General features: G+C 41.7%; 1 protein-coding gene across 3 annotated transcripts; it reads right to left on the bottom strand.

The window, feature by feature from the left end:
• Positions 1–512: 512 nt before the first annotated feature.
• Positions 513–23366, bottom strand: C1QTNF3 (C1q and TNF related 3). Of its 3 annotated transcripts, none has more exons than XM_048851242.2 (6): positions 22866–23366; positions 16015–16126; positions 11780–11934; positions 8329–8458; positions 6457–6556; positions 513–2981 (listed from the first exon to the last, which is right to left on the bottom strand). In XM_048851242.2, the coding sequence occupies exons 1-6, from the start codon at positions 23154–23156 to the stop codon at positions 2822–2824; spliced, it is 948 nt and encodes a 315-aa protein (XP_048707199.1). In that variant the 5' UTR covers positions 23157–23366; the 3' UTR covers positions 513–2821. The 3 variants fall into 3 exon arrangements, with proteins under 3 accessions (XP_048707199.1, XP_048707202.1, XP_048707201.1); XM_048851245.2 differs by having other exon boundaries at positions 23073–23344; XM_048851244.2 differs by lacking the exon at positions 22866–23366 and adding an exon at positions 19801–19935.
• Between the last annotated feature and the right edge of the window lie 309 nt (positions 23367–23675).

The raw sequence follows: 23675 nt of genomic DNA on the forward strand, positions 1-23675 counted from the left end.
GTGGTGCCTCCATATTACAGTTTGTCATAGACTTTTGGGGACCTGATTCTCTGTTGCCCTGCACCTTGTGTTAGTTGTTCACTTTCCATCGTGTAAATGCAAAATTGGTGTAAAATTATATCTAATCAGAATGCTAGGGCTTGATTCTCATTTACGCTAATGCCACTTTACACCCCTTTGGCAAAGTAAATGAGACTTAAAATGAGTGTAAATGTACATTGCTAGTGCAGTATCAGTAGCCTTGATGTAAATGAGTATCACACCCATAGTTTTAAACCTACTTTGCATTCACTTTGCACAGGTGTATACAACTATACAGGATGCAGGGCTATGGAGAATCAGGCATTGGGTGTTTAAATTTGTTTTGACCTTTAACACTGCCTTTGTGCAGTCCACAAGCTAAATGAATGCTTAGGAGAATGTACTGAGACTATATATACTATTATCTCCTAAAGGTTAATGTACTTAGGCTGTTTTCATGTAACATAGTAAATATAGATGTAAATAACTCATTATAATTTTGTGACTATTAGTCTTTATTAGGTAAATGTATGTGTAACGAAGTAAGCAAACATTCTTAACACAACCAGAAATGGAATTTTCAACAAACACAAAGGATTTTCATACCATGAGAGTTAATGGATCTAGCCATATATCACATGCACCTAATGTACTTATTCCAAAAGAATAAGATTAATATGATTGTGTGGTATGATTTTTTTAAATTTTAAGGCATGCCAAAATATTACCAAAATACTATGTTAAAATAATATGGTTTTAGATTATGAAAACTCTTCTTAGTACAACACTGCACTAAATACACAGACAAAAGCTAAAGTTATCAGATTAATTAAAATCCATATTTTGTCAGTGTTTGATGCACAAAAATAAAAATAATGAAGATCTTATTGTTCAAGTATCAACATATTTTCCCATTTTAAAAAGGCAGTTTACATAGACTAGGAATGAGTACAAGGATATTTAAATACAGAGGTCAGACTTTTAAATGCATTAATCTATTGTACTGGTATTGGTAATCACTATCCTATAAAAGACATTCTAAGAAATATTGCTAGCATTCAGAATTTACACTCATGCTAATTCCACCTGTTTGCAATATATAAGTGGCACCTTATATCTGTTGCAAATCACCAGTTAAGATGCTTACCCTTTCATCAATGTGGGGGAAGAGCTGGAACATGCAGAAAAACCATGTATTCAGACATCATTATTAGGTTAGCCCATTTGGAACTGCTAGTAAGTTTTAAAATAAAAAGTTAATGGCGACACAGGATTTCAGGTAATGTAAACTTGAAGAACAGAGGGCAAATGTTAATGTTCATGAAGACTGTGGAATAACAAAAATGGCCAGAACCAGGCTTAGTGTGGCCACGTCTACTGAACCAGCTAAAGTTTCAATTTATCAGCTACATACTGTACTAGTGTAGCTACTTGTTTGCCATACCACAATGTCTTTTCTGAAATACTGGATGGATCCTCAAGGCATAACTTCCAGAAAAACTGGGAGGAAAATGGTAGCACTCCACTGGTAAGTAAACTTGAGGGTATTAAAATGTACATCCTATTAAGAACTCTATGAGATACATGCTTCCCCAGCTGGTGGTGCTGTTTGAGCATTCCAAACATCTCTGGCAATATGCCCCAAGTCCTGAAATCTAGTACCCTGCTATACCAAGTTTCATAGATTGGAAGGCCAGAAAGGACCATTATGATCATTTAGTCCAGGGGATCTCAATCTTTTTCTCTCTGAGACTTCCCCCAACATGCTATAAAAACTCCACAGCCCACCTGTGCCACAACAGCTGTTTTTCTGCATATAAAAGCCAGGGCTGGCATTAGGGGGTATCAAGAAGGGCAATTGCCTGAGGCCCCACACCACAGGGGACCCCATGAAGCTAAGTTCAGGCTTTGGCTTCAGTCCCGGGTGGCAGGTCTTAGGGCCCCGGGCTTCAGCCCTGCACAGCGCAGCTTCGGCTTTCTGTCATGGGCCCCAATGAGTCTAATGCCGGCCCTGCGTGGCAGATGCCCTGAAACCTGCTTGTGGCCCCGCAGGGGGCCCTGGACTGGACCCCTGGTTGAAAACTGCTTATCTAGTCTGACCTCCTACATAACACAGGCCAAAGAACCTCTGCCTTGAGCTGCTGTTAAGCTAAGAAATCCTACCACTGCTTCCTAAAGCAGGTAAATACGTACTAGAAAACTGTACTAAAGTCACCAACATCATCGTAAAAAGGTTCAAGAGGGTGGGGCAACTACCTGAATCCCTAAATACCTTTTTTCCACATTTTTTCTATTTGAAAAAGTTTTTCTAGTTCAGTATAAGCCTATTTCTCTAAGTCCTCTCTCACCTAAAATTGAGCCAACTCAGTTATTCACAGCCAGTTTCTATGGAGGACTGAATAAATGAATGAATCAAGGACTACGAATTTAGGATTGTATAGTTCCTGACATACTGAACAAAATCTATCTATACACCAAATTTGGGTCAAACTGCCCAAACCACTTTCTAAATAATTTCTTTAAAACCTTTTCTCCCCCTTTTTTCCACCAGTCCCCCCCCCCCCACCAATAGAAACAATGTAATGGTCCATTAGGTGCAACCCAAGTGACAATATACCTTCAGAGAAATAACATCTATGTCATTTACCCAATGTGTTCAGCACTTCTGATACATGAATACTAACATAATGCATCAGGATAAGCCTTCCTGATCCTACCTTGTTGAAATGTTATGCCACAGACCAGGAAAAAAAAGAAAACAGCTTGAAAAAAAAGCTGCCTAAAAGTGCACTTTTTTTTTTTACTTTGTTTCAAAAAGAAGAAACCCAGCAAAGGTGGAGTAACGCTGGTGATCTCCATGGAGGGCTCCATTCCCCATTCGCAGCCAAACTTCATCTCCCTTGGCAAGTTTTAGCACCGCACTGTTTCCTGATGTGTCAGCTTTTCCTTTTGATTCATAGCTAGGAATGAATGTTTTACAAAGAGTTACGCTTTTCTTTGGTCAACAATGATCAAATAAGTCACCTAAAAGAAAATGTTGAGCCTAGAAAACACATGGTTTTGCTCAGGCACCAGCAAAGCAAGCACGTGCATTCCACCCATCCCTTTTTTTTTCGGGGCAGTTGTGCTCTCGGAGCTGCGCCACTTAGACGGGGCGAGGGCGCCGCGCCCCTGGCCGCAGCGGGAAGGGGAAGCCCCAGCCCCGGGATGCTGAGCTGCCAGGGCCCAGCCACTACCTGGGGAGGAGAGGGCGAGTCCTGCCGGGGAGCCGGGGCTGTGCCACCTCCTCTGAGCACTGGCTGCCTTGTGCCTTGTGCCACCCCTTATCTCGGGGCTTCTCTGCGCGGCTGGGGAGGGGAGGGGGTAAAGCCCTTGCAGGCGCTGGAGAAGGTGACATCACTCCCTCCACTTCCAGCGCCGCCTGCAAGCCCCAGCCCCACCTGAGCTTGGGGCAGCAAAAAAAACCCAGAGCCGGCCCTGGTTTTGCTCAGTATATTATGTTTTAAATGGTAAAATCAAGGCAGAGTTGACAAGCAGGTGTTGAGTTAGACAGAAGAAGTTTATTCAGTTGTCTCGCAGTTGGCTATGTAAATTAAGCACTGTAAGCCAACACCATGAAAGTCGAATCTACACATGGAGTAAACAGGGGAAAGGGACGGTACTGGCGGTTGTCTCTTCTCTGGGGTGGGGGTGGGGCACGGTGACAGGGGAATGAACCTTGAAGAATATAAATAGAATGCACTGTGACATTTTGGCACCTATTCACTAAGGGAGGACTGGGAAGAGAAGGGGAGGTTCATGAGTGCTTGGATCCTGGTTTGACTGAGAACCAGCTAGTTCTGCAAAAGACTGAATCCTGGGAGGGAAATTACTTCATTTATCAGGAAAGGTAGCCATTGGTAAGTGGAGACCCAGGTTTACATTTTATGTTTTTGTTTTATAGGTAACTATCTCTGTTTGCATTATCATCACTCATGCGCTCTTAAATCTTAGCCTTTGATAATAAACTTATGACAATAAACAATTTATTGCTTTCACTATAAGTATGTCTCAGTGCTCTTATGTTATACTGGAGCAGATCCTCAGTTGAATTAAACAAACTGGTGGGTGCACTGTTCCTTTGGGGACAGCTTACCTGGCAATTTCTGTGAGTGTCCTGTGGTTACAGGGGTGGACACTACAAGGGAAAGAGGGCTCAAGGATTGGGGTGCACTTATTGTTAACCTGCAAGACAACATAAGGGCTGGCAGAGCCCTGAGGAGATTGTATGAGTGGCTAACAATCTGGCAGTGTCTGGGAGCTGACATTCAGTTCAGCACAAGGAAATCTTCCTTTTGCTGGAGGTAGAGGGGTAATAAGGTGACTCACAACCCTGGGTACCCCAGGGAAGCATCACAGAAGGATCCACACATTTCTCACATATCTGGCTATCTACACATTCTGAACCATATGATGAACAAGTGACTGGGCTCAAAGTCAGTCCTTTTGGATACAGCCAAGGGCTTTCGATTCCTGATCGCATGAGTAAAATAAAGACTTCAAAATCTGCTTAGCTGAGATAAATTCTCTGTCACACATTGCAGGGCACAGTTAATAGCACCCTGGTCACTGAGGTTGGTGCAGCCCAGGACAGAGTGCAGGCTTAACTGAAGTCAATTAATCAGTTTCTGTTGAGGATTACTGACCCTTGGGTGGCAGTTGTTGGCTTAATGAGGCAATCAGCTCTGTACTTGGGAGGATATAAAGAGGAGGAACAGGCAGCAGAGGGAAGCTCAGAGGGTGAGCCTGGGCTGAGGAGAGAAGGCTGCATGGAAGTCTCCTCCTGCTATAAGCCTGCAATATGCTCTGTTATACTTTGCAAGGGAATACTAAATACACAGGTGCTGAAAGGGTAATGAGCTCATGTGTGTTTGTGGTTAAGAGACCAGAAAGAGGCCATGCAATGTGGCACACCAGGTAGTGACCAAGCCACCCTGTGACCCAATGACATTATGTACAGCACTTAGCCTTCTTACTATTTCATAGCACTGTAGCTGAAACGTTATCTCTCTTTAGTATAACTTCCTTTATTGTAACATTCAGTAAGGCTGTCGTTTAGATGGTATGTACTGTACATGCATCAGAATCAACCTGAGATGAATATTGTTATTTTAAGCTATCACCATATGTTACCATTAGATCACAACCCCAGATCAAAACTGACCATTTGGAGAATCTGTCTATGTACAATGTATAAATGCTGGGTGATGTCATGATGTGGAATTCACCATTTGCAGACAGGGACTGTAGCAATCTCTGCCAGACCAGGGATAATAGTCAGACATTAAATCTTCCTGGTTGCCTATTCAGGTAGAAATGCGTTGAACAAAGGGCTTGGCTGAAGCAGGAAAGTACCCATCAGCAGAGTAAAGAAACCAGGTGTTTGTAGGGTGACATATAAACATGAGGACTCAGAGAGACACAGTAGAAAGCTTTGACAGGAGAAAGGGGCATGCTTTTGTAGCAGAGGTGTACTGTTTAAATAAGGGTACAGCCAAAGTGAGAGAAAACTAGCTGACCCATAAAGGGGGAAAGGATTCTGAAGAGAATCCATGAGCTTTTGAAGAAGGATCCTGGTACAGCAAAGGACTCTGCTAAGGCCAAAGAATTCTCCACAATTGGTGAGGCCCTTGAGGCAGGGAGATGGCTTCCCCCATCCTCCATACTGCTAAATAAAGAGTACTGATGTTTAGAATCCGGTGTAAAGTCTGTCTGTGTGTCTGTTTGCTTTCGCTATCATGTGCCCCGAAGAGTTAAATTGTAAACCCAGAGCACCCACATGGCTGCCCTTCTGAAAGAGGGTGTGCTACAGGAAGCCTGAGGAGTCAGCACTGGTCCCAAGGGTTAGGCAGTTGGACTTTGGATACTCAGCTTTCAGAGGGACAACAAGGAGTCTGGTGGCACCTTAAAGACTAACAGATTTATTTGGGCATGAGCTTTCGTGGGCTAGAACCCACTTCATCGAATGCTTTCAGAGGGGGTGCTAAACAGAGGAACTGCACCAAGAAGAATTAGCCTAGACTCCCACAGGAAGGGGCACTGCCTGGACTCTGTTCAGACTCAAGAGGCTTAAAGTACCAGGAGCCCAGTGAGGTGGACTCCAAACAACAGCCTGGGGAGTGTCCAGCCAAAGAGGAACTCTGCCAGGGCTCTGTGTATGTGACAAAATCACTAGCTCCTTCCCCAATGGTGGGGAAATTCTAACTAAGACTGAATTTTAGTCTCAGGCACATCTCTAGTAATGACACACAACTATGAATCTAGGAAGGCAAACGTTCCACAGGCTATTTCTTTCTGATGTGTTTCATACTACCACGTTCCCTCCAAAATGTGTAGTAAGAACCGACATCCATGCAAATCTGTCTAGCGTGGTGAAGAGCACACCTCTCAACTTACCTATATAAGCTGAAAACTGTATTGCCATTGTGCATGAGGTACACATACACTTCCTCCACATCCTCATGTTTCATCATGCTGAAGGTGAAGAAATACACCCCTAAAAAAGATATCATGTGCACCATGCATGTGTGTTTTACATAGTAAGTTGTAGGGTACATTCCACAGATGTGTTTGTTGGTTAGAAAAGGGAGGAGATTTTGCCAAACCCAGGGCTCAGTGAAGTCACTGGGAGTTTTCCCTTTGACTTCAGCCAGACCTAGATTTGATTCAGTCATCTGATTCTCCACTGAGCACAGGGGATCACTGAAGTCAAGTTCCAATTAAATAAATTTACTTAAAAATGGCAGAGCCTTCCCTCCCAGACTGAGAAGGAAATTACTAAAACATCCAGTCCAATGACCTCCCCCTTTCCCTTCCCTACTTCCTTGCTCCTATCAACTCATTGCTTTCCCCTCTTAACTCAGTCTCCACAACATACTTTTTTAAAATGTAGACAAACATGACACATAGCTCTAATCACCCTGATCACTTTGTTTGTACATTGTGTCCCTTTAGTTCACCCTTTGTCTTTTTTAGATTTTAGCTCTTCAGGGCAAGGACTGTATCTTTTTCTGTGTTTGAAAGTACCTAGCTATATTGTGGATGCTATTTTGATATAAATAACAAACAACAATAATAAACGACATGGCCTGGAAAATAAAGTACGCTATGGAGCACTTCAGAGGCTATGGTCCCAATCCTGCAATGAGCTCTGTTTGGGCAGACCTCTCAGCTTGGGCAGAGATTGCTGCAAAATCCTGGGTGTGACATGGAAAAGTTAGCCTTGATTTCTGTGTGCCAGTGTGGGTGGTAGGTTCCATGTGTATACTGTCCTGCAGAGTTAATTTTGTTTTCACTCAGCAATCTGGCAAAATGACCCAAAGTAATTTCAAATTCCTCATCATACCTTCATCAGAAATAATTCCTGAATCACTATCATCAGTTAATAATCATTCCCGTATTCTTGTGATTTGCACATGTGATCTCCTTTCACTTTTGAGGGAGACAGGTATCTACAGGAACCCACTATGACTGACATCACTGTATGGTTGTAGAAAAGAAGTTAAGGATTAAGGACCTGATCCTGCAAACACTTAAGTAGGTGCGTAACTTTACTCACATGACTAGCTCCATTAACCTCTAAGGGACACTGTTATGAGTAAAGTTACACATGTGCATAAGTGTCTGTAGGATCAGAGCCAAAACAGGTCCAGAGGGCCTGATTTTCATGTACACTACTGCCACTTTTTGCAGCTCTGGCAGGGTGAAGGAGTTTTACAGTGAGTGGGAATGTGATTTGCACCCACTTTCAAGTACAGTTGAAACAGTACAACTTGTGTGTGTAGACCAGGCCACAGTGCAAATGAGAACCAGGCACAGAGAGCAAATTACGTGCTTATTCTTAAAAATTGTCCCTCCAGGTCAGGGGTGACGCACCTTGCCAGGACAGCGTGCTAAAATTTGCACTGCCACCTCTATGCTCTACTTGTTCTGTAGGTAAAAGGAAGTCTAAGGCTATAAATCTTTCCCCATGTATAAACCCCGAAGTCATGTTTTAAAAACTCACCTCAAAGATTTGAATAACAATGAAGTCAGATAACAGTGGCTCTTATTTGAAAAATTACTACTTAAAGTTCCCTCAACTTTGTCTTGAATTCCTAACTTCCCCAAACGGAGGCAAAGCCAAGAGCACTAGGAGCTAAATTCTAGTCCTAGTGAAGTCAATAGCTAAACTTCCTTTAATTTTAATGGGACCAGATTTTTCTTTTAATCAACATCTGACACTTTTTCTGTCCGAAATTTACACTACTTTGCTTTATAAATACTCACCATTCACTGGGGCACCAAATCTACCAGTCATAACATCAAAGAAGTTTCCAACATTGGTTTCAACACTACTGAAGATTATCCCACTGTTCTGATTGCTGAAATGGGTTGCCATAGAAGCCATGAATGCAATCTATAAAAATATACATCTGATTTAACCAGTGGTTAATGAGCAGGAAAAGGACAAATATAAAAACACAACCTACAGGCTTTTTCCTGACATGTGCAGTACATTTATTTTCCTTACAGAGATGTTCTTTTAGGGTCTGATCCAACTGCCGTTAAACCCCAGTAACAAAACTCCTATTGAATCAAATTGCAGAAGGACGAGGCTCCTTAACTTCAATAGAACTATTCATGTGTGTGTATATAAAGTTAAGCATATCATATGGGTAAATGTTTGCAGGTTAAGGTCTTAGTTTTCAATTGCACTTTTACTTTAAAAGCTTAAAGCGATATGATAGAAAAGTTATAATGTAATGTATGGTATTTTAGCATAAACTTGATAACATTGGCTTGACTAGGTTCCTCAAATCCATTTAATTCAGTTGCTGCTTTTAACTCAGTGTTAGCCATAAATAAGGCTTAGTAAACCCCATACATGTTATTGTGTCTTTCCAGCTACCAATCAGAAATGGCTTAAGCAATTCTGAGGCCGTATGATTAGGGTCCCTCTAGCTGCACTGTCCAAGGTTCAACATTCTTCATCCTCTACCACCTGCTCCAACTTCCTTTGCCATGCTAGCTCAGACTGCTTGGATGGACATAATGGGATGAAACTCAGAAAAGGGAAAATTTAGATTGTCAAGAAGTTTTTCACAATGGTCAGTCAGATATATTAGGCTGTGGAAGAATGTTCCAAGGGAAGTGGTGGATGTCCCCTCATTTGGGACACTTCAAACTACACTGGACAAGATACTAGAAAATGACCCATAGAAAACCATTTTGCCTAAGCAGCGAAATAGGCCATCTCTTAGTTTCTATGATCTTAAGGCAGCTTGGTACAGTGGACAGGGCATAGGACTGAGGGTTAGGAGACCTGGGTTCTAGAAGGCCACAAACTTGCTAAGCAAAACACTTAACTTCTGTGAAGTACTTTGAGACATGTAGATAAGTGCTAAGTATTTATTATTAGCATTAAGTCTCACGGGAAAGGCTGTTTTCATGAGATCTTGGCCGAACTAGAACCAGAAAAAAGACCTCTTCACAATCAAAGAATCAAAACCACAGTAGTAGGTTCAGATCCAGTGACTGAAATCCTAAGCCCCCACCAGAAATTCAAAGAGGTTCAGTTTGGGCTGATTTCCCTTTTCCAGCATGAATTTGATAGATGGAAAAGCTGGTAAAACTGGACTCAGTTAAGTTAATGTGTTGATGTGAAGTAGTTACAGAATGATATTTTATGCAATGGATTAATTTTTGTCAAAATGCCATTTGAAATTCTAATCTGTCCTTCTGGAGCGAACCAGAAAAGCAAAAAATAATGCCTTTCATCCACCTTGTCTCATTTCAACATAGCAGATCAGAAATGGATTCATTCTCTTTTAAAATAGTCCTGGTTTTAAAAGCATTATACATGGGAACACTTTTCCCTTCTCTACATACCCCTCAAACATTCCAAAGCATAATCTAGTTTGAGAAACTATAGACTATATTGGGCTGATACTTTTTAAGCAAAACTATTTGTTACAAGCAATGGGGAAATTTGACGTAAAAACTGATGGCATGATATTCAGTTATTCAGCAACGTTTTCAATTACCACCAGAACATATACATTGGTAACAGTTCTGATAGCTAAGTTCAAAGTTAGAAAAATACCCAGATGGAAAATAATTGTAACAAGGATGTTTTTGAAATCATTCTACCATAAAATTCTTCCCAGCTAATGATCTTTAAAAGCATTCTCCAACTATTTTGCTGTGTAATAAATGCCACTTAGTTTTGGAAACATTTTAAGCTGCATTTTATTCAGTACAAGAACTCTATATTGATGCAACATTATGACTGAGAATTTAATTACAGGAAATTCAAAGTTATTGCCACCACACTGCGCATATGTAGCAATTTGTACTGGTGTATTTGCTGTTAATTTTCATGTCTTTTATGCATATGCAAAAACATAACTGAGTTATGGTTGTTATGGAACCATAACTTTGAATTAAAGATGGGCCCAAATTACAAAGTTCGGGTCTGTAAACTCATCAAACTACTCCCCCCTCCCCCAAAGTTCAGGAATGTTTGCATCTAGGGTTCCTTTTGTATATTCTACTTACTCCCTTCAGTGGTGCACAGGTCTTGTGCTGGCCATGCTGCAGGAAACAGTTTGGTGATACTGGATCATAAAGATGAGGGATGCTCTTAAGGCACAAAGGCCCAGATTTTTAAAGGAATTTAGGCATTGCTCCTCTGAGAACTGCAAGGCCGAGGTGATTTAGATAGCTATGTCCAATTTTCAAAAGTGACTTAAGTATTTTCGGCCCCAAGGCCCATTGACTTTCAACAAGACTTAGGGCTTGTTTAGATGGTCAGCTAGTGTGCAGCAAGCTGAGGTGTAAATCTACAGTGACTAGTGTGCCATCCACTATGTGTGTGGACTCTGCTACTGCACACTAAAAGTTTCCTAGTGCACTTTGATCTACTCCAGGAGTAGGTCAGTGTGCGCTAGAGAACTTTTAGTGTGCAGCAGCAGAGTCCACACAGTCAGTGCATGGCATGGTGGTGCACTGTAGATTTACACTCCAACTTGCCACACGCCACTTCTCCATCTACACAAGCCCTCGGGCTCCTAAGGCACTTCTGAAAATGAACTTAGTCATCTAAGTCACTTAGGACCAAATTTTAGGACTATTTAGGTGCCTAAAGATGCAGACAGGTGCTTAGTGGGATTTTCAAAAGTGACTAGAGGCTTTTGATAATCCTATTAGGGGCATAACTGCATCTTTAGACATTTAAATACCTTTAAATATCTGTCCCTTATGCCTTGAAACACTGACTGGAGTAGCCACCTAAATAACTGTAAAAGTCTGGACCCTGGTGCCTCTTGATGTTGTTTTTTTAACATGAACCAGAAAGTACACCAATATGTATTTGATGCATGTTAATAAAAATGTGATTGTGTCATTTACTGTTCTTTCATCATGTGCACATTGCCTGAAAACTGGCAATAAAGAGGTATTCCAGTTGGAGGGGTTTATCCTCTGTCCAAAACATATTTCTCTGTTTGCTTTTTACAATAAAGATAGATCATGACCTGGCAACACTTTTTCAGGATGACTCTGGCAATACTTGTAGGACATGTTTCTTAATAATGACAAATAGTGTGTATATCACACCATGCTTCTTGTTGTTCAGTTACGTGTGGGCTTGATCTATAATTGTATTGTGGTAATTGGGTGCTGTCTTTGAGAGGGGAAAGAAAACTACACTGTAAAACACATGCTAAAGACTTTGTACCTGAAGCTCCGGTGGAATCCCAGGGTAACCCTTCTCTCCTTTTGGTCCGTGATGGCCACGATCTCCCCTTGGTCCCAGGTCCCCTTTGTCTCCTTTGTCACCTTTGGCTCCTTCATTGCCAGGTGCTCCATTATTTCCATTGTTTCCATGATTTCCTTTAAATAATCAAAGCTTTCTGGTCAGTTCAAATAATCTCTCTCTCTCTCAAATCATATCTGTGACAAGGTGCTTCCCTTCCCACCCCAGCTCTATAACAAAACTTCTTTTCAGTATAAGACCCATGTTTAGATACCAAGGAATAAAAAATGGCTATGGGGCTAACCTGGTGTACTTAAGAGATTTTAGGATTTTGGTGGGGGACTTTTAAAAAGGAAGTGCAAATATCTTTAAGGAATAAGGATCATGTGACCTAGGTGCTGGTGTATAAAATGCAGACTTCTCAGGCCATTGCTTGATTTTGGTGCTAGCTCTTAATAGTAAGGGACCTGGGGACTGCTAGGGAACAGAGTGTTGCAGGGCTGTCAAAAGTAAAGGTGGTTTGGTAGTTGAGTATACTGAACAGTTTGGATTTATTTTGATTTTCCTTTTGAACTATTCGAATGGCTGTGTTTTTCCTCAAAGTAACCCCGAAAAGCAGCTTAATAGCCTTCAAATGCGTCGACACAATCAGAAGTGATTTGGGCAAAGAATTAGGTGGTCTTTGGGGAGTTTTTCACAGGCCAGCTAATGCAGCCAATTCTGTCTGTTTCAGTCTATGGGTGACTAGTTAGGTTTGAAAAAGCTGCTTACGTTACTTTAGATAAGTGTAGGAAAAGGCAAAGGATCCATGATGAAACTCTGCTGATTCAATTTCATAATGATAACAGTCCCCCTTACATACACAGTAACTGCTATTTGTAACAATACCCTACACTTCCCAATATTTACTGGAGAAATTGCTGGTATACTGAGCAACTGAACCATCTATGGCAACTGACAAGAAAGCAAGACAAAAACACCATATCTGTGGATAAACGCTTTTCACAAAGCAATCACTCTATATCTGACCTCTCCGTCCTCATCCTAAAAGGAAACCTGCTGTCACAATTGGGACATGGGCAATCTAACCTAATGGTCAGAGGAGGAGTCAGACGGATCAGAGACCAGGAGGTCAGAGTCCAAGACAGGCCAGAGAGCAAAACTGACAGCCAGGAGGCAGGCAGAGTCACGTTACCAGGAGGTCAGCAGCAGGCACTGGGAGCAGGTTTGCTGGGGAAGCAGTCCTAGGCAGGGGAAACCCAGATCCACGGAGAACTTCCTGTTCCTATTATTGGTTTAAATGGAAGGTGTGGGGAGGAAAACCAATCAAGACCCCCATGTGTTCCACTAATCAGATCCCAGGACTGGAGTCCTTTGTCAGAGTTCAGCTTCTATTCTGGGACCTGTTAGCACATCACTGGCTGGCAGGTTGGAACTTACTAGCTTCTGAGAACCTTGTAGACCAGCATTCATGACCCCTGCACAGCACCTTCAAATGATGAGCCTGGGAGCTTAAATTCATAATTGTGCTGGCTCCTAAAAATCATGGACTGAATGTATGGCTTATTACTATAATCTATAACTCATTAACCCCTCCCCCCAGCCTTTTCCCCCCTCTTCTTCCTCCCCCTCCCCCCTACCTTGAATGGTCCCTTGGAATATGTGTTAACTACTTAGGCTAAACATCTGTTCCACCTTGTATTTAGCTGTGACACTCTGAGTTCCTTTCCCAGACCTGAAGAAGAGCTCTGTGTGGCTCTAAGGCTTGTCTCTCACCAACATAAATTGGTCCTGTAAAAGATATTACCTCAGTCACCTTGTCTCTCTTATATCCTGGGATGAACATGGCTATAACACTGCATATAGCATTACCCTTTAATGTCAGTAAGATACTTATATGGACCCTACTGCTGTAGTACAGAGGTCCCCAAACAGTGGGACGCACCTCCCTAGGGGGGAGAGGAAGAATGTGCGGTAGGGCCCACACCAGCCCCCACGGGGGCGGTGAGGGAGTGTCACCCAGCCCCTCCCCGCCCCCACCTCTGCTCTGGCCCCACCCCCAGCCACATCCCTGGCTCCCAGCCCTGGCCCTGGCCCTGTCCCCAGCCTCAGTGCAGCTCTGCTCCTGGCCCCGCACCACCCCCAGTCTCAGCCACTGGCTGCAGCTCTGTTCTCAGCCCGGGACTGAGGCTGGGAGTGAGTCTGGGAGCAGAGCTGCACAAGGCCACAGGCCCAGCTGCTGGATCCCACTGCAGCCTGGCTGCAGCTCCGCTCCCGCCCTCGCTCCCAGCCTTGGCCCCTGGCCACAGCCCCGCTCCTGGCCCCAGACCCACCCACAGCTACAGCCCCAGCCTCAGCCCCCTTAATCATGTCTGTGTCTTCCCAGGCCCCTCCACCCACTCCCCCTAGCCGTGGCCACGCTCCCCACCCTGGTTCAAAAGTTTGGGGACCGCTGCTGTAGTATCTGAGTGAATCACAATCTTTAGTATAATTATCCTCACAACACCTCTGTGAGGCAGGGAAATATTATTATCCTCATTCTACATATGAAGAACTAAAACACAGAATAGCTAAGTGATGTGCCCAAGGTCACAAAGGAAGTCTGATGGAATAGAGACTGGAACCTAGCTCTCCCAAGTCCTACTATAACACCCAAACAACTGGACTGTCCCTTTCCAGTTAATTTAATTAATTTATGCATCTTATAATCAAATCTCTGTGGTTGTAGTTCTGTGATTACAGTGGATAAGGCTGCGTGAAACACCAGCACAGATACAGTGACTCCAGTTAGGATTGCATAGGATGTGTTGTAAGTCAACACTGAGTCTGACCCCATAGGGTCTTCTTTTAGTCATATAGGTCCAACCCCCACAGAAGCCAAATGGTCAGATTCTGTGCTAATATCATGCAACCACACTGATCTAGCTGGTGTGATTGTCTGCAAATCAGCACTGAATTTGGCCAAGCTATAATTTCACATTAGACAAGGGCAGAAATAGGTCCATATTGCAAAATATAATCCTGTGTATTTGCAGTATACTGACTGGCACTGTTAACTGGGGGTGGGGGAGAGGGATGTAATGCAAAACATTGTACCATTTTCTAAGCTGCCAAATCTTTATGACTTTACTTTCCCTAAATACAAAGTTATGTTTCTGTATGACAGGCCTCACCATGACAGTTCCCCTATGTCTGTAGAGTTATATATGTAGAGTAAAGGGTTGATGGCTGATTCACATAATAAATCTTATTTACAACAGGCCAATGCCAAAAAATTTCAAAGTAACATTATTTTTTACATTTTTGCCAGCCACAGCTGCTTAAACAAACACACACCTCACCATTACTGGAAACTGCTACCACCAGAATATCAACAACCCATTTAAAGAAATATTTAATAGAGATACCAGAACCAGAGTTACTGTCAGTAACGTGTAGAAAGAGACAGAAAGAATGAAAGTAGTGAATGAGTAATTAAAAAGAAAAAAGCCAGGTTGTTGAGGCAAGCTACCCAGACTGTGACACACTCCTATATGTCCCACAACTGTGTTATAAATCATCTTAATGAAGATAATTGCTCAAGCAAATCTAAACCCACTGACTAATCACTGTTTCCCCTTCCATATAGCTCCCTCTCTTTTCATACCCACACACATACAAACACTGCACCAAATTCTGCTCATTACTAGAGTGCTGGGTTTTTCTATGCACAAGCGAAATCATAATCTGGCTGTCAAACTGGTTTTTATTTTTCATTAAGACAGACAAGAAAGAAAAAACAAAAGTGAGTTTTCCATGGGAGAGTACAGTGCAAGTGTGTCTCCTTTGTAAATTTAGCACATCTGAGGAAGAAATTTACAAATCATCATTTGCAAAACAAAGAAAACAAAAGCAATATCCACCGCAGGGCACATCCCCTTAATTTCAGTGGAAGTGTCACTCATATAACAAAGAGCAGAATTTGGCCTACGAGCTATAAGAAACACAACACTTTAATTAATGATAGATCCATTAGAGATTAATTTTATTAGCAATTGGTTTTGATTAGATTGGAACCTAAAACCTGACTCCAAATCCCCACGCAGGTTATGAGAAAGTTTGGATCTGGATCCAAATCCATATCCAAGCTCAGCTGCTTGCTTGGGCCAATCTCTGATTTTCACAGCTCGCAATCTGCAGTTAGACTGATCAGAAGTCCATCAGAGTGACATTTTTACCTGGCATTCCAGCAGGCCCTGGAGGTCCTGGTGGCCCTTGATAGCCTCGGAATCCAAATTCTCCACGGCAGCAGCTACTGCAGTCTGGCTGTTGAGGTCCACTTTGAGGGGGCTGAGTGCAAAAACATAGGTTTTAAATAAACCATTCATAGAGTGTATTTGCTATACATACATCTGCATCTCGGTAGCAGGGTCTCCACTATAGCCCCCTGCTTGTACATGCTTACAAGCTTTCTGAACATTTCTCCTTTGAGACTGAAATCTTCCGTGTCTGGCCTCTCCCTAAAGAGGTTGGTTTTGAAATTTTTTCAGTTGTTCTTGAGTTACAACATCATTTTATATCAGTTTCCCCATCTGAAAAATCATTCTTAAATAAATAAGATCAAGTAATTTAAAATGGTAGAACTTTTAAACTTGGTCTCCAATCATGTATTTTGCTGTATGCAGGCAAACTACAATGCGGACATGAATTCTCATAGACTTCAGTGGCCCTTGGTGCGGGAATGCTAGCCTGTATGCGAAGAACTGCAGAACTGGGGCCTTAGGCTTCAATGTGGAGAATTTACTCTACTAAATCTGAAGCAATAGGAGGCTGGATTTTCAGAACTATGTGCGCGAAAGTGCACATGTGCAAACTCGAATTCCTGCATGAGAAGTGTGCAGGAAAAGGATGTACCTGGCTAAATAAGGAGTTGCAAGTATGTGAGTCAGGCATGTGCAAGAGTACGCAGGCGCATCTGAAAATCTAAACCTCAGATGGAAAGATAACATTTGGGGCATTTTGTTATACTCTGTGTGTGTATGTCATGATGGAAATCTTATACAATATGTTATTCATATGATGAGTGCAACAATGTATCAGTGAAAATATACTTAGCATGAGTTATATACAGCAACATTTATTGTATAAGAAAGTTTGATAACACCGTATATTTTTATAGTGCTTTTCATCCCAAAGGAATTCCAATTTATTTTATGCATACACAAGTGGCTTCACATTCACAGACTGGTAGATTTCAGAACTGCAAAGGGTTCTCATATCGATATTCATATTAATTCAGTAAAATTACAAGGATTGTGATAACTTAGTTGAAGTTGAGCTCCTCCTTTTTCTTTCCTGAAAATAAGCCCCAAACCCACAATCTGCAACTTGAAAGAATAGCAGCCCCGGAAAAAAGAAGCCCAAATACACTAATGATTGGTGGACTTGGCAACCCGCTCATGTCAGGTTCTTCAGTAAGTGACTTTGGTGTGTTATGTGAATTTCAACCAGAAAAAGCTGGCAATTCACATGGTCAATTGACACTGATATTCCAAATAGCGCAAAACTAATTTGTAATCTAAACACACAAATGCTCTGCTAGCCTATCAGAATTTTTTTTAAAATAGCATCAAACAGATTAATCCTATGTTGGAAAAATAATGAATGTGCAATGAGGTAACGCAAAGAAATTCCATCCTGTTACTAAAGTGACAAATGACACAAATCTGGTTCAGAGGAACAGCCGTGTTAGTCTGTATTCGCAAAAAGAAAAGGAGTACTTGTGGCACCTTAGAGACTAACCAATTTATTTGAGCATGAGCTTTCGTGAGCTACAGCTCACTTCATCAGATGTTTACCGTGGAAACTGCAACAGACTTTATATACACACAGAGAATATGAAACAATACCTCCTCCCACCCCACTGTCCTGCTGGTAATAGCTTATCTAAAGTGATCAACAGGTGGGCCATTTCCAGCACAAATCCAGGTTTTCTCACCCTCCACCCCCCCACACAAATTCACTCTCCTGCTGGTGCTAGCCCATCCAAAGTGACAACTCTTTACATAGTCAAGTCGGGCTATTTCCTGCATAGATCCAGGTTTTCTCACATCCCCCCCACCCCCATACACACACAAACTCACTCTCCTGCTGGTAATAGCTCATCTAAACTGACCACTCTCCAAGTTTAAATCCAAGTTAAACCAGAACATCTGGGGGGGGGGGGGGTAGGAAAAAACAAGAGGAAACAGGCTACCTTGCATAATGACTTAGCCACTCCCAGTCTCTATTTAAGCCTAAATTAATAGTATCCAATTTGCAAATGAATTCCAATTCAGCAGTTTCTCGCTGGAGTCTGGATTTGAAGTTCAGTTGACTTATGTCACCAGAATCCTTAGTTTTTCCCATATGGCTGGTTGGTTATTAATTCTCTTCTTGTCAATATTTAGATGGGAGATCATAAAGAATTTAAAAAAGGTACTTCAGTAAGTGATTCTTTGGTAGGTGGAACTCTTCTCTCTGACCCAGTTCAGAACCAACCCTTAGCATTGAGCCAGGGGGCAGGCAAGATGCTGTCTGATACATGAATCTCTTCTGACCACTAGAGATCATTAAGGATTCCATGGCCCTTTTTATAAGACTAGTTGTGTTAGAGCCAGGATCTGAAATTCAGGTTGAATCAGTGAAGTCTGTTTACCTAAATTTCTCTCCAGTTTCCGCTGGAGATGATATTTTTCACTTCCTGTCAACAACAGTTACGTGTAAGTGTGCAGTGTTGAACCTCTGCTATGTCCACGCAAGAGGTGGCTGCATTTCAGTACTGCAAAAGGTGGTTTCTCTATAGATAAATATAACTTCCTGAGCCATTTGGAATTATGGCTGTACGTTTTCCTGGTTCTATTCCACAAACCCACTGCTGACTCATTTGCTAACTCATATCATTTTAATCAATAGGATTAAAATATGCAAAGTACCTGAGAAGGACAAGGCAAGGTAGAGAACAGGATAAAGGGAGCAAGATTAGAGAAAAAAAGGGCCTGGTGTGACTAACTTCTGTCACATTTTCAGCACTCCATGAGTGCCTCATGTCTTAGGACAGAAGTAGAGAGAAGAAGCTGAGGGGAAAGGAATGGAGAGAGAGATGCGGTGTACTGAAAACTGTTAAAACTGCAAGTTGTTGCTTTAAATTTGAGCTGGGGGTTGTGGGCAGGGGGTGTTGACTCTGCTTGCAGGCTAGGGACTCTGTAGGGAAGTGTGCAACCTAGGCTAGCTTTAAGAGGGATAGTAGATTGCTGATATCCTCATGCAATATAATTATTCTCTCTCAGAGAATTCAACAGGACATTACATTTAAAATGGGCCAAACTCTGCTATGCTGACTTAAAAGTTGTCCTGTTGACTTCAGTGGAGTACTTGGGCAAGTTCTGACATAAGATTTGTCCTGTTAGATTTAAACATCTTTTGACATAGGAGTGAAAAATCTGTTTGTATTCAGTGCCCCAAAATAAAGAATTTTCAGGTTAGGTTGTCTTAATCTGAGGAAACCCAGAGCTCCGTGCAAATGAACACGTTTTAAAGTAAAAGTCTGGAGATTTGAGACTTAAATGTGAATGATGAATAATGTAAAGCTACTTTCTCTAACCCTTAAAATGGGACCTGAAGATTCATTGAGACCCACTTGTCAAAGTCCTTATAAATTCTATTGCATGGCAAACCTGTGGAATTTTTTCCTAAAATTGAATTCAGTGGCTTGTGAAAATCACCTGTCACACAAATTTCCTAGGACAGACAGGAGGTTAGAATTAAGATATTTGCTAGATCTCTGAACATTATACTCTTGAATTTTCTTAGATTAACAGCTAGGAAATCTATCAGTTTAGGAGGCAGCTAAATAGTCAATAAAATTCCTCTAATTTGAACCTGTGGACCAATTATAACTGGAGACACAGACATTTTTCCATTTCCTGCTGGCTTTCGTTAAGGTTTTATTTTACTCTATCCAAAACAAGAAGTTAAATAAATACCTGCCACCATGGGTCCTGTTCTGAATAAGAAGGGGGCAAACTGGTGTACGTGGGTGGGGCAGGGACAACATTCAGCTGGCTCCCTCTTGTAGCTAGAGGTGTTGCCACAGCACCCTCCATCCTGTCCCCTCTCTTAAGGGTGCCTTGGGAGCCCCATATAGTCTTTTTCAGGATAATCATCAGCTCTGAAAATGGGTCAGCAGCCCAAAGTAATTCAAGATAGTCCTCAGTGTCCCAAATACAACATCCATCATAGCAACCCCATAGCTTGTACCCAAATCCAATGCTCCTGCCGATTGAGGAGCTTTTGTTCTTCACAGCAGAAGCTTAGCCTTCTGGGTCTGCTTGCCTTCCTTTGTCAGCAAACGTCCTGTTCTGAGAGGGAAGGCGGCATATATATGCCTCTCCTTCTGAGAGCTCCTCCTGATTGGCCAGGAGGGAGGGGAGCCCTGCCCCACCCTGATGCAGCAGGGTTCCTGATGCCAAGCCCTTAAAGTAAGTGTCTTGGGATCTTTCCAATCCACTGCTAATTCCCCAGGATCACCTCCTCTCCTCCGATTTTGGCCAGTTCCTGAGCCTGTGCTCACACCCCCATCACTAGTATGGGATCTTCTGCCCCCCGTTAGGCTTAAAGGGCCAGCACACCTCATTATAAAAGGGCATGGAAGTCCTTCCAGCTCCTTCTAGATTCACTTCATCTGGCAAAATAAAATAAATAAATAAACCACCAAAAACACTAGCAAAAAGCCAGTAAGTTGAGGAGCATTCTAAGTATATCAAGCAGAAGCAGCAACAGAAAGAAGATTGTATCTATATCTGTTCCATACATATTGTCAGCTACAGGGCTTGAGGCAATCATGCTACACCGCTCGTATGTTATCAGCAGTGTGGAAAATTTGGCATAGGGAGGGGCTTGCTTATTCTCTTTGGCCCCTCTTTGTCACTTCACAAGCTCCTTAGACATCTGGGGGATGAATTCTCCTGGCACTGTCATTGCATGAAACAGCTGGAGACATAGGGGGCATTCTAGGGGCAAAATATCCAAAAGGCATATGCAGCTACAGGGATTCTCAGCTGCTGCAGGTGGCAAAGCTGCTCAAAGGAAAACAGCTGCTGGCTGTTCTGCTTTCCATTGGGGGTCATACAAATCCTTGGAGCATCCCAAAATTGCGTGGACCTAAAAGCAGCTTGTTCCTCTCCACCTGAGAATGCATAGTCTCTAGTGATGGAAAAGACATGTTAAATCAGCCATTCCATGCTGGATTTCCCCTATTGTACAGTTGCTCATCTTTCATCTAGTTTTAAGTGAGCCAAGAACTGGGATTGCATCATTGCCCATGGGAGATTATTTTCCAGACACAGGAATGGTGGACATGAATGACCTGCAGTCAAGTCAACTGTGTGCCAACTGGCTGAGTCCCTCTTGCTCAATAAGTAGTTCCATTACTGTAAATGTAAAGATCATCTTAATACGTGGTGCCAAATTCTATCCTTGGACATACATGCATCCCCTAATGACTTCAATGGTACTATATGTCAGAGGGCTGAATTTGGCCTTTTTTGTTAATTATAACAAATTTGTATTAAATTATATATTACTAAAATAAATTAAGAGTCAATTCTTAAAGCACAGGCCACTAGCTCTTCAGCTAAAGGAGAATCTTCTTTAATTATTAGCAACATAGGGTCTATGGTATACAGTTGCACAGTATTCCATCCAACAGCAAGAAGTGGAACACACAAACACTAGCTGGATCATTATACTATACCCCCATTGATTATACTGTTTATGTACACAAGTTCAATTTAGTGTAAATTAATTTTTCCTGATTTTGCTGGGAGAACAGGAGTTCTGTAACAAAGAAAGTTTATATGCTGTGCTGTACAACTATTTAACTATAGGAAATGTTGTTGCTGTATTTTGAACTTATTGTCATGTTTTGCCATATCTCGATCTGTTTCCATTCCTGAAGCCCATCACAATTACCTAAAATCAAAACTCATTTCTATTTGTCACGAAACAATTATTATCCATCCCACATCTGCCTCCTTCTGCTTTTGGGAATTCAGGATCCAGGGTTGAGACTGAAAAAAAATTATATAATACCATCAACTGAAATGTAAAGACTCAATCATTTGCATTCAGTAGGGGAAATAAAACTCTCATTTTGTTACTGACTATAAAACATAGTAGACAACAAAACCTCCAGCCCAGAGCAGATGTAAAATTTTCCATTTTCTTTACTGCTCAATAAAACTTCATCTTATCCCCTTCAACATTTTTCCTTTTTTTAAAAAAAAAATCTGGATCGCAGTTTTTACATATGACCAGGTGAGGTAATTTTCCCTTTGCTGAGAGCTAATGTCTAGAATATATAAAATGCTATGTAAAATGCATACGAGATTCCTAACAAAAAAGCAAACTCTACAGGAAATTTAAGAAGCATTAATTCCAGTTCTTTTTTCCCCATTAAAATAAAAAGGGCAGCAAATACACACACAGCATGTTATATCACACCTACTTGTGTCTCAAATGCAGTATTACTGCCAGGATTTAAAAACAAAACAAAACTCAACTTAGAGGCTATCCATTGCAAATATTCGCTACTGCTTTAAATTATTTTCTCAAGCTCAAAAGGATACATTTTTTCTATACATACATTTCAAGTAAACTGGGATTTTTTTCTCCCAGTCGAACAGTATCCTTCAGAATATCATCTCTTTACCAATTTCATAATTTTTCTTCACATGCAAACAATGTCATAAATAGATTATAAAATCTTAGTCTGCTAGAAAAAAAAATATTCTGCAATAATTGAGAAACTGTATCTCACCATATCTGATTGCATAGAATCAAAGTTTCAGAACAGTGGGCTGCTGGCTGTGTTCTCACTGCCCTCACCCCACTGCTGGCTTTACCAGTTCATTAAAAGATTCTGTGAAGCAACCCAGTAGCATACAGACCAATAAGCAGCATTAATAAACCTCTTTACTTAAATGTATCAGTCATAATCTTAGAAAAAATCTGATTTCAAAGTTATTCTTAGAAGATTAATTCAGAGTACCTGGACTCTGTCTGAGGTAGTCTGTGCTACATCATCTACCTCTGGTCTCTGGGCTTTTTGGTCTGTAGAAGTGCTATTAACATCAATAGTCGACTCTATAAGTTGACTCCGCTGTCCCAAAATTTCCCTGCTGCTGGAACCTTTATGGCCAGTCTGGTGGTGACTTTGCAATATTTTGGCCACCGCTTTATTAGATCTTCTGCTCACCTCCATGTATTCATCTTGACACAGGCAAAATGGAATTAAAAACAAAGCCAGCAGATGCCAGGTGATGAAATCCTTCACTGCCATATTACTCAAAATAACAACTTCTCAAGAGTCCAGAAAATGTCTTTTAGAAGGAGAAGCCCGTTGACTGCATCAGTAGGTATGTGGTCCTTTCCACTATTTCCACTGTTAGGCTTGGCACTTAGACCAGTACCAAGTTTTATACGTTTGTGCGCAATAAATAAAACCATGAAAATGCCAAAGTGACAGGATCCTTCATCCAAAAATCAGTCATGCCTCCTTAAACAAACCAAGCATTATTCACCACAATGAAAATTGATTTGTATGCTGGAAATGGCCACCACATGTAACGGACTCCTGTGGTTTCTATTTGGGGGCATTTAAAAATGTGACACTTTTGCGGGTGGGGATGGGCATGTTTTCATTTAAGTGTGAAGAAATGTGATGGAAAGGGAGAACATGTGGCTAATGGTTTATATTGCTTGATTAGACATGGACATGCTATGAATTCACACTCTGAAATATCTTTCGGACACAGTCATCTTCTTTATTTGCCAGGAAACTCACATACACGACTGCGTC

The sequence above is a fragment of the Caretta caretta genome, chromosome 5 (genome assembly GCF_965140235.1).
Source record: "Caretta caretta isolate rCarCar2 chromosome 5, rCarCar1.hap1, whole genome shotgun sequence".
Taxonomy (NCBI): domain Eukaryota; kingdom Metazoa; phylum Chordata; order Testudines; family Cheloniidae; genus Caretta; species Caretta caretta.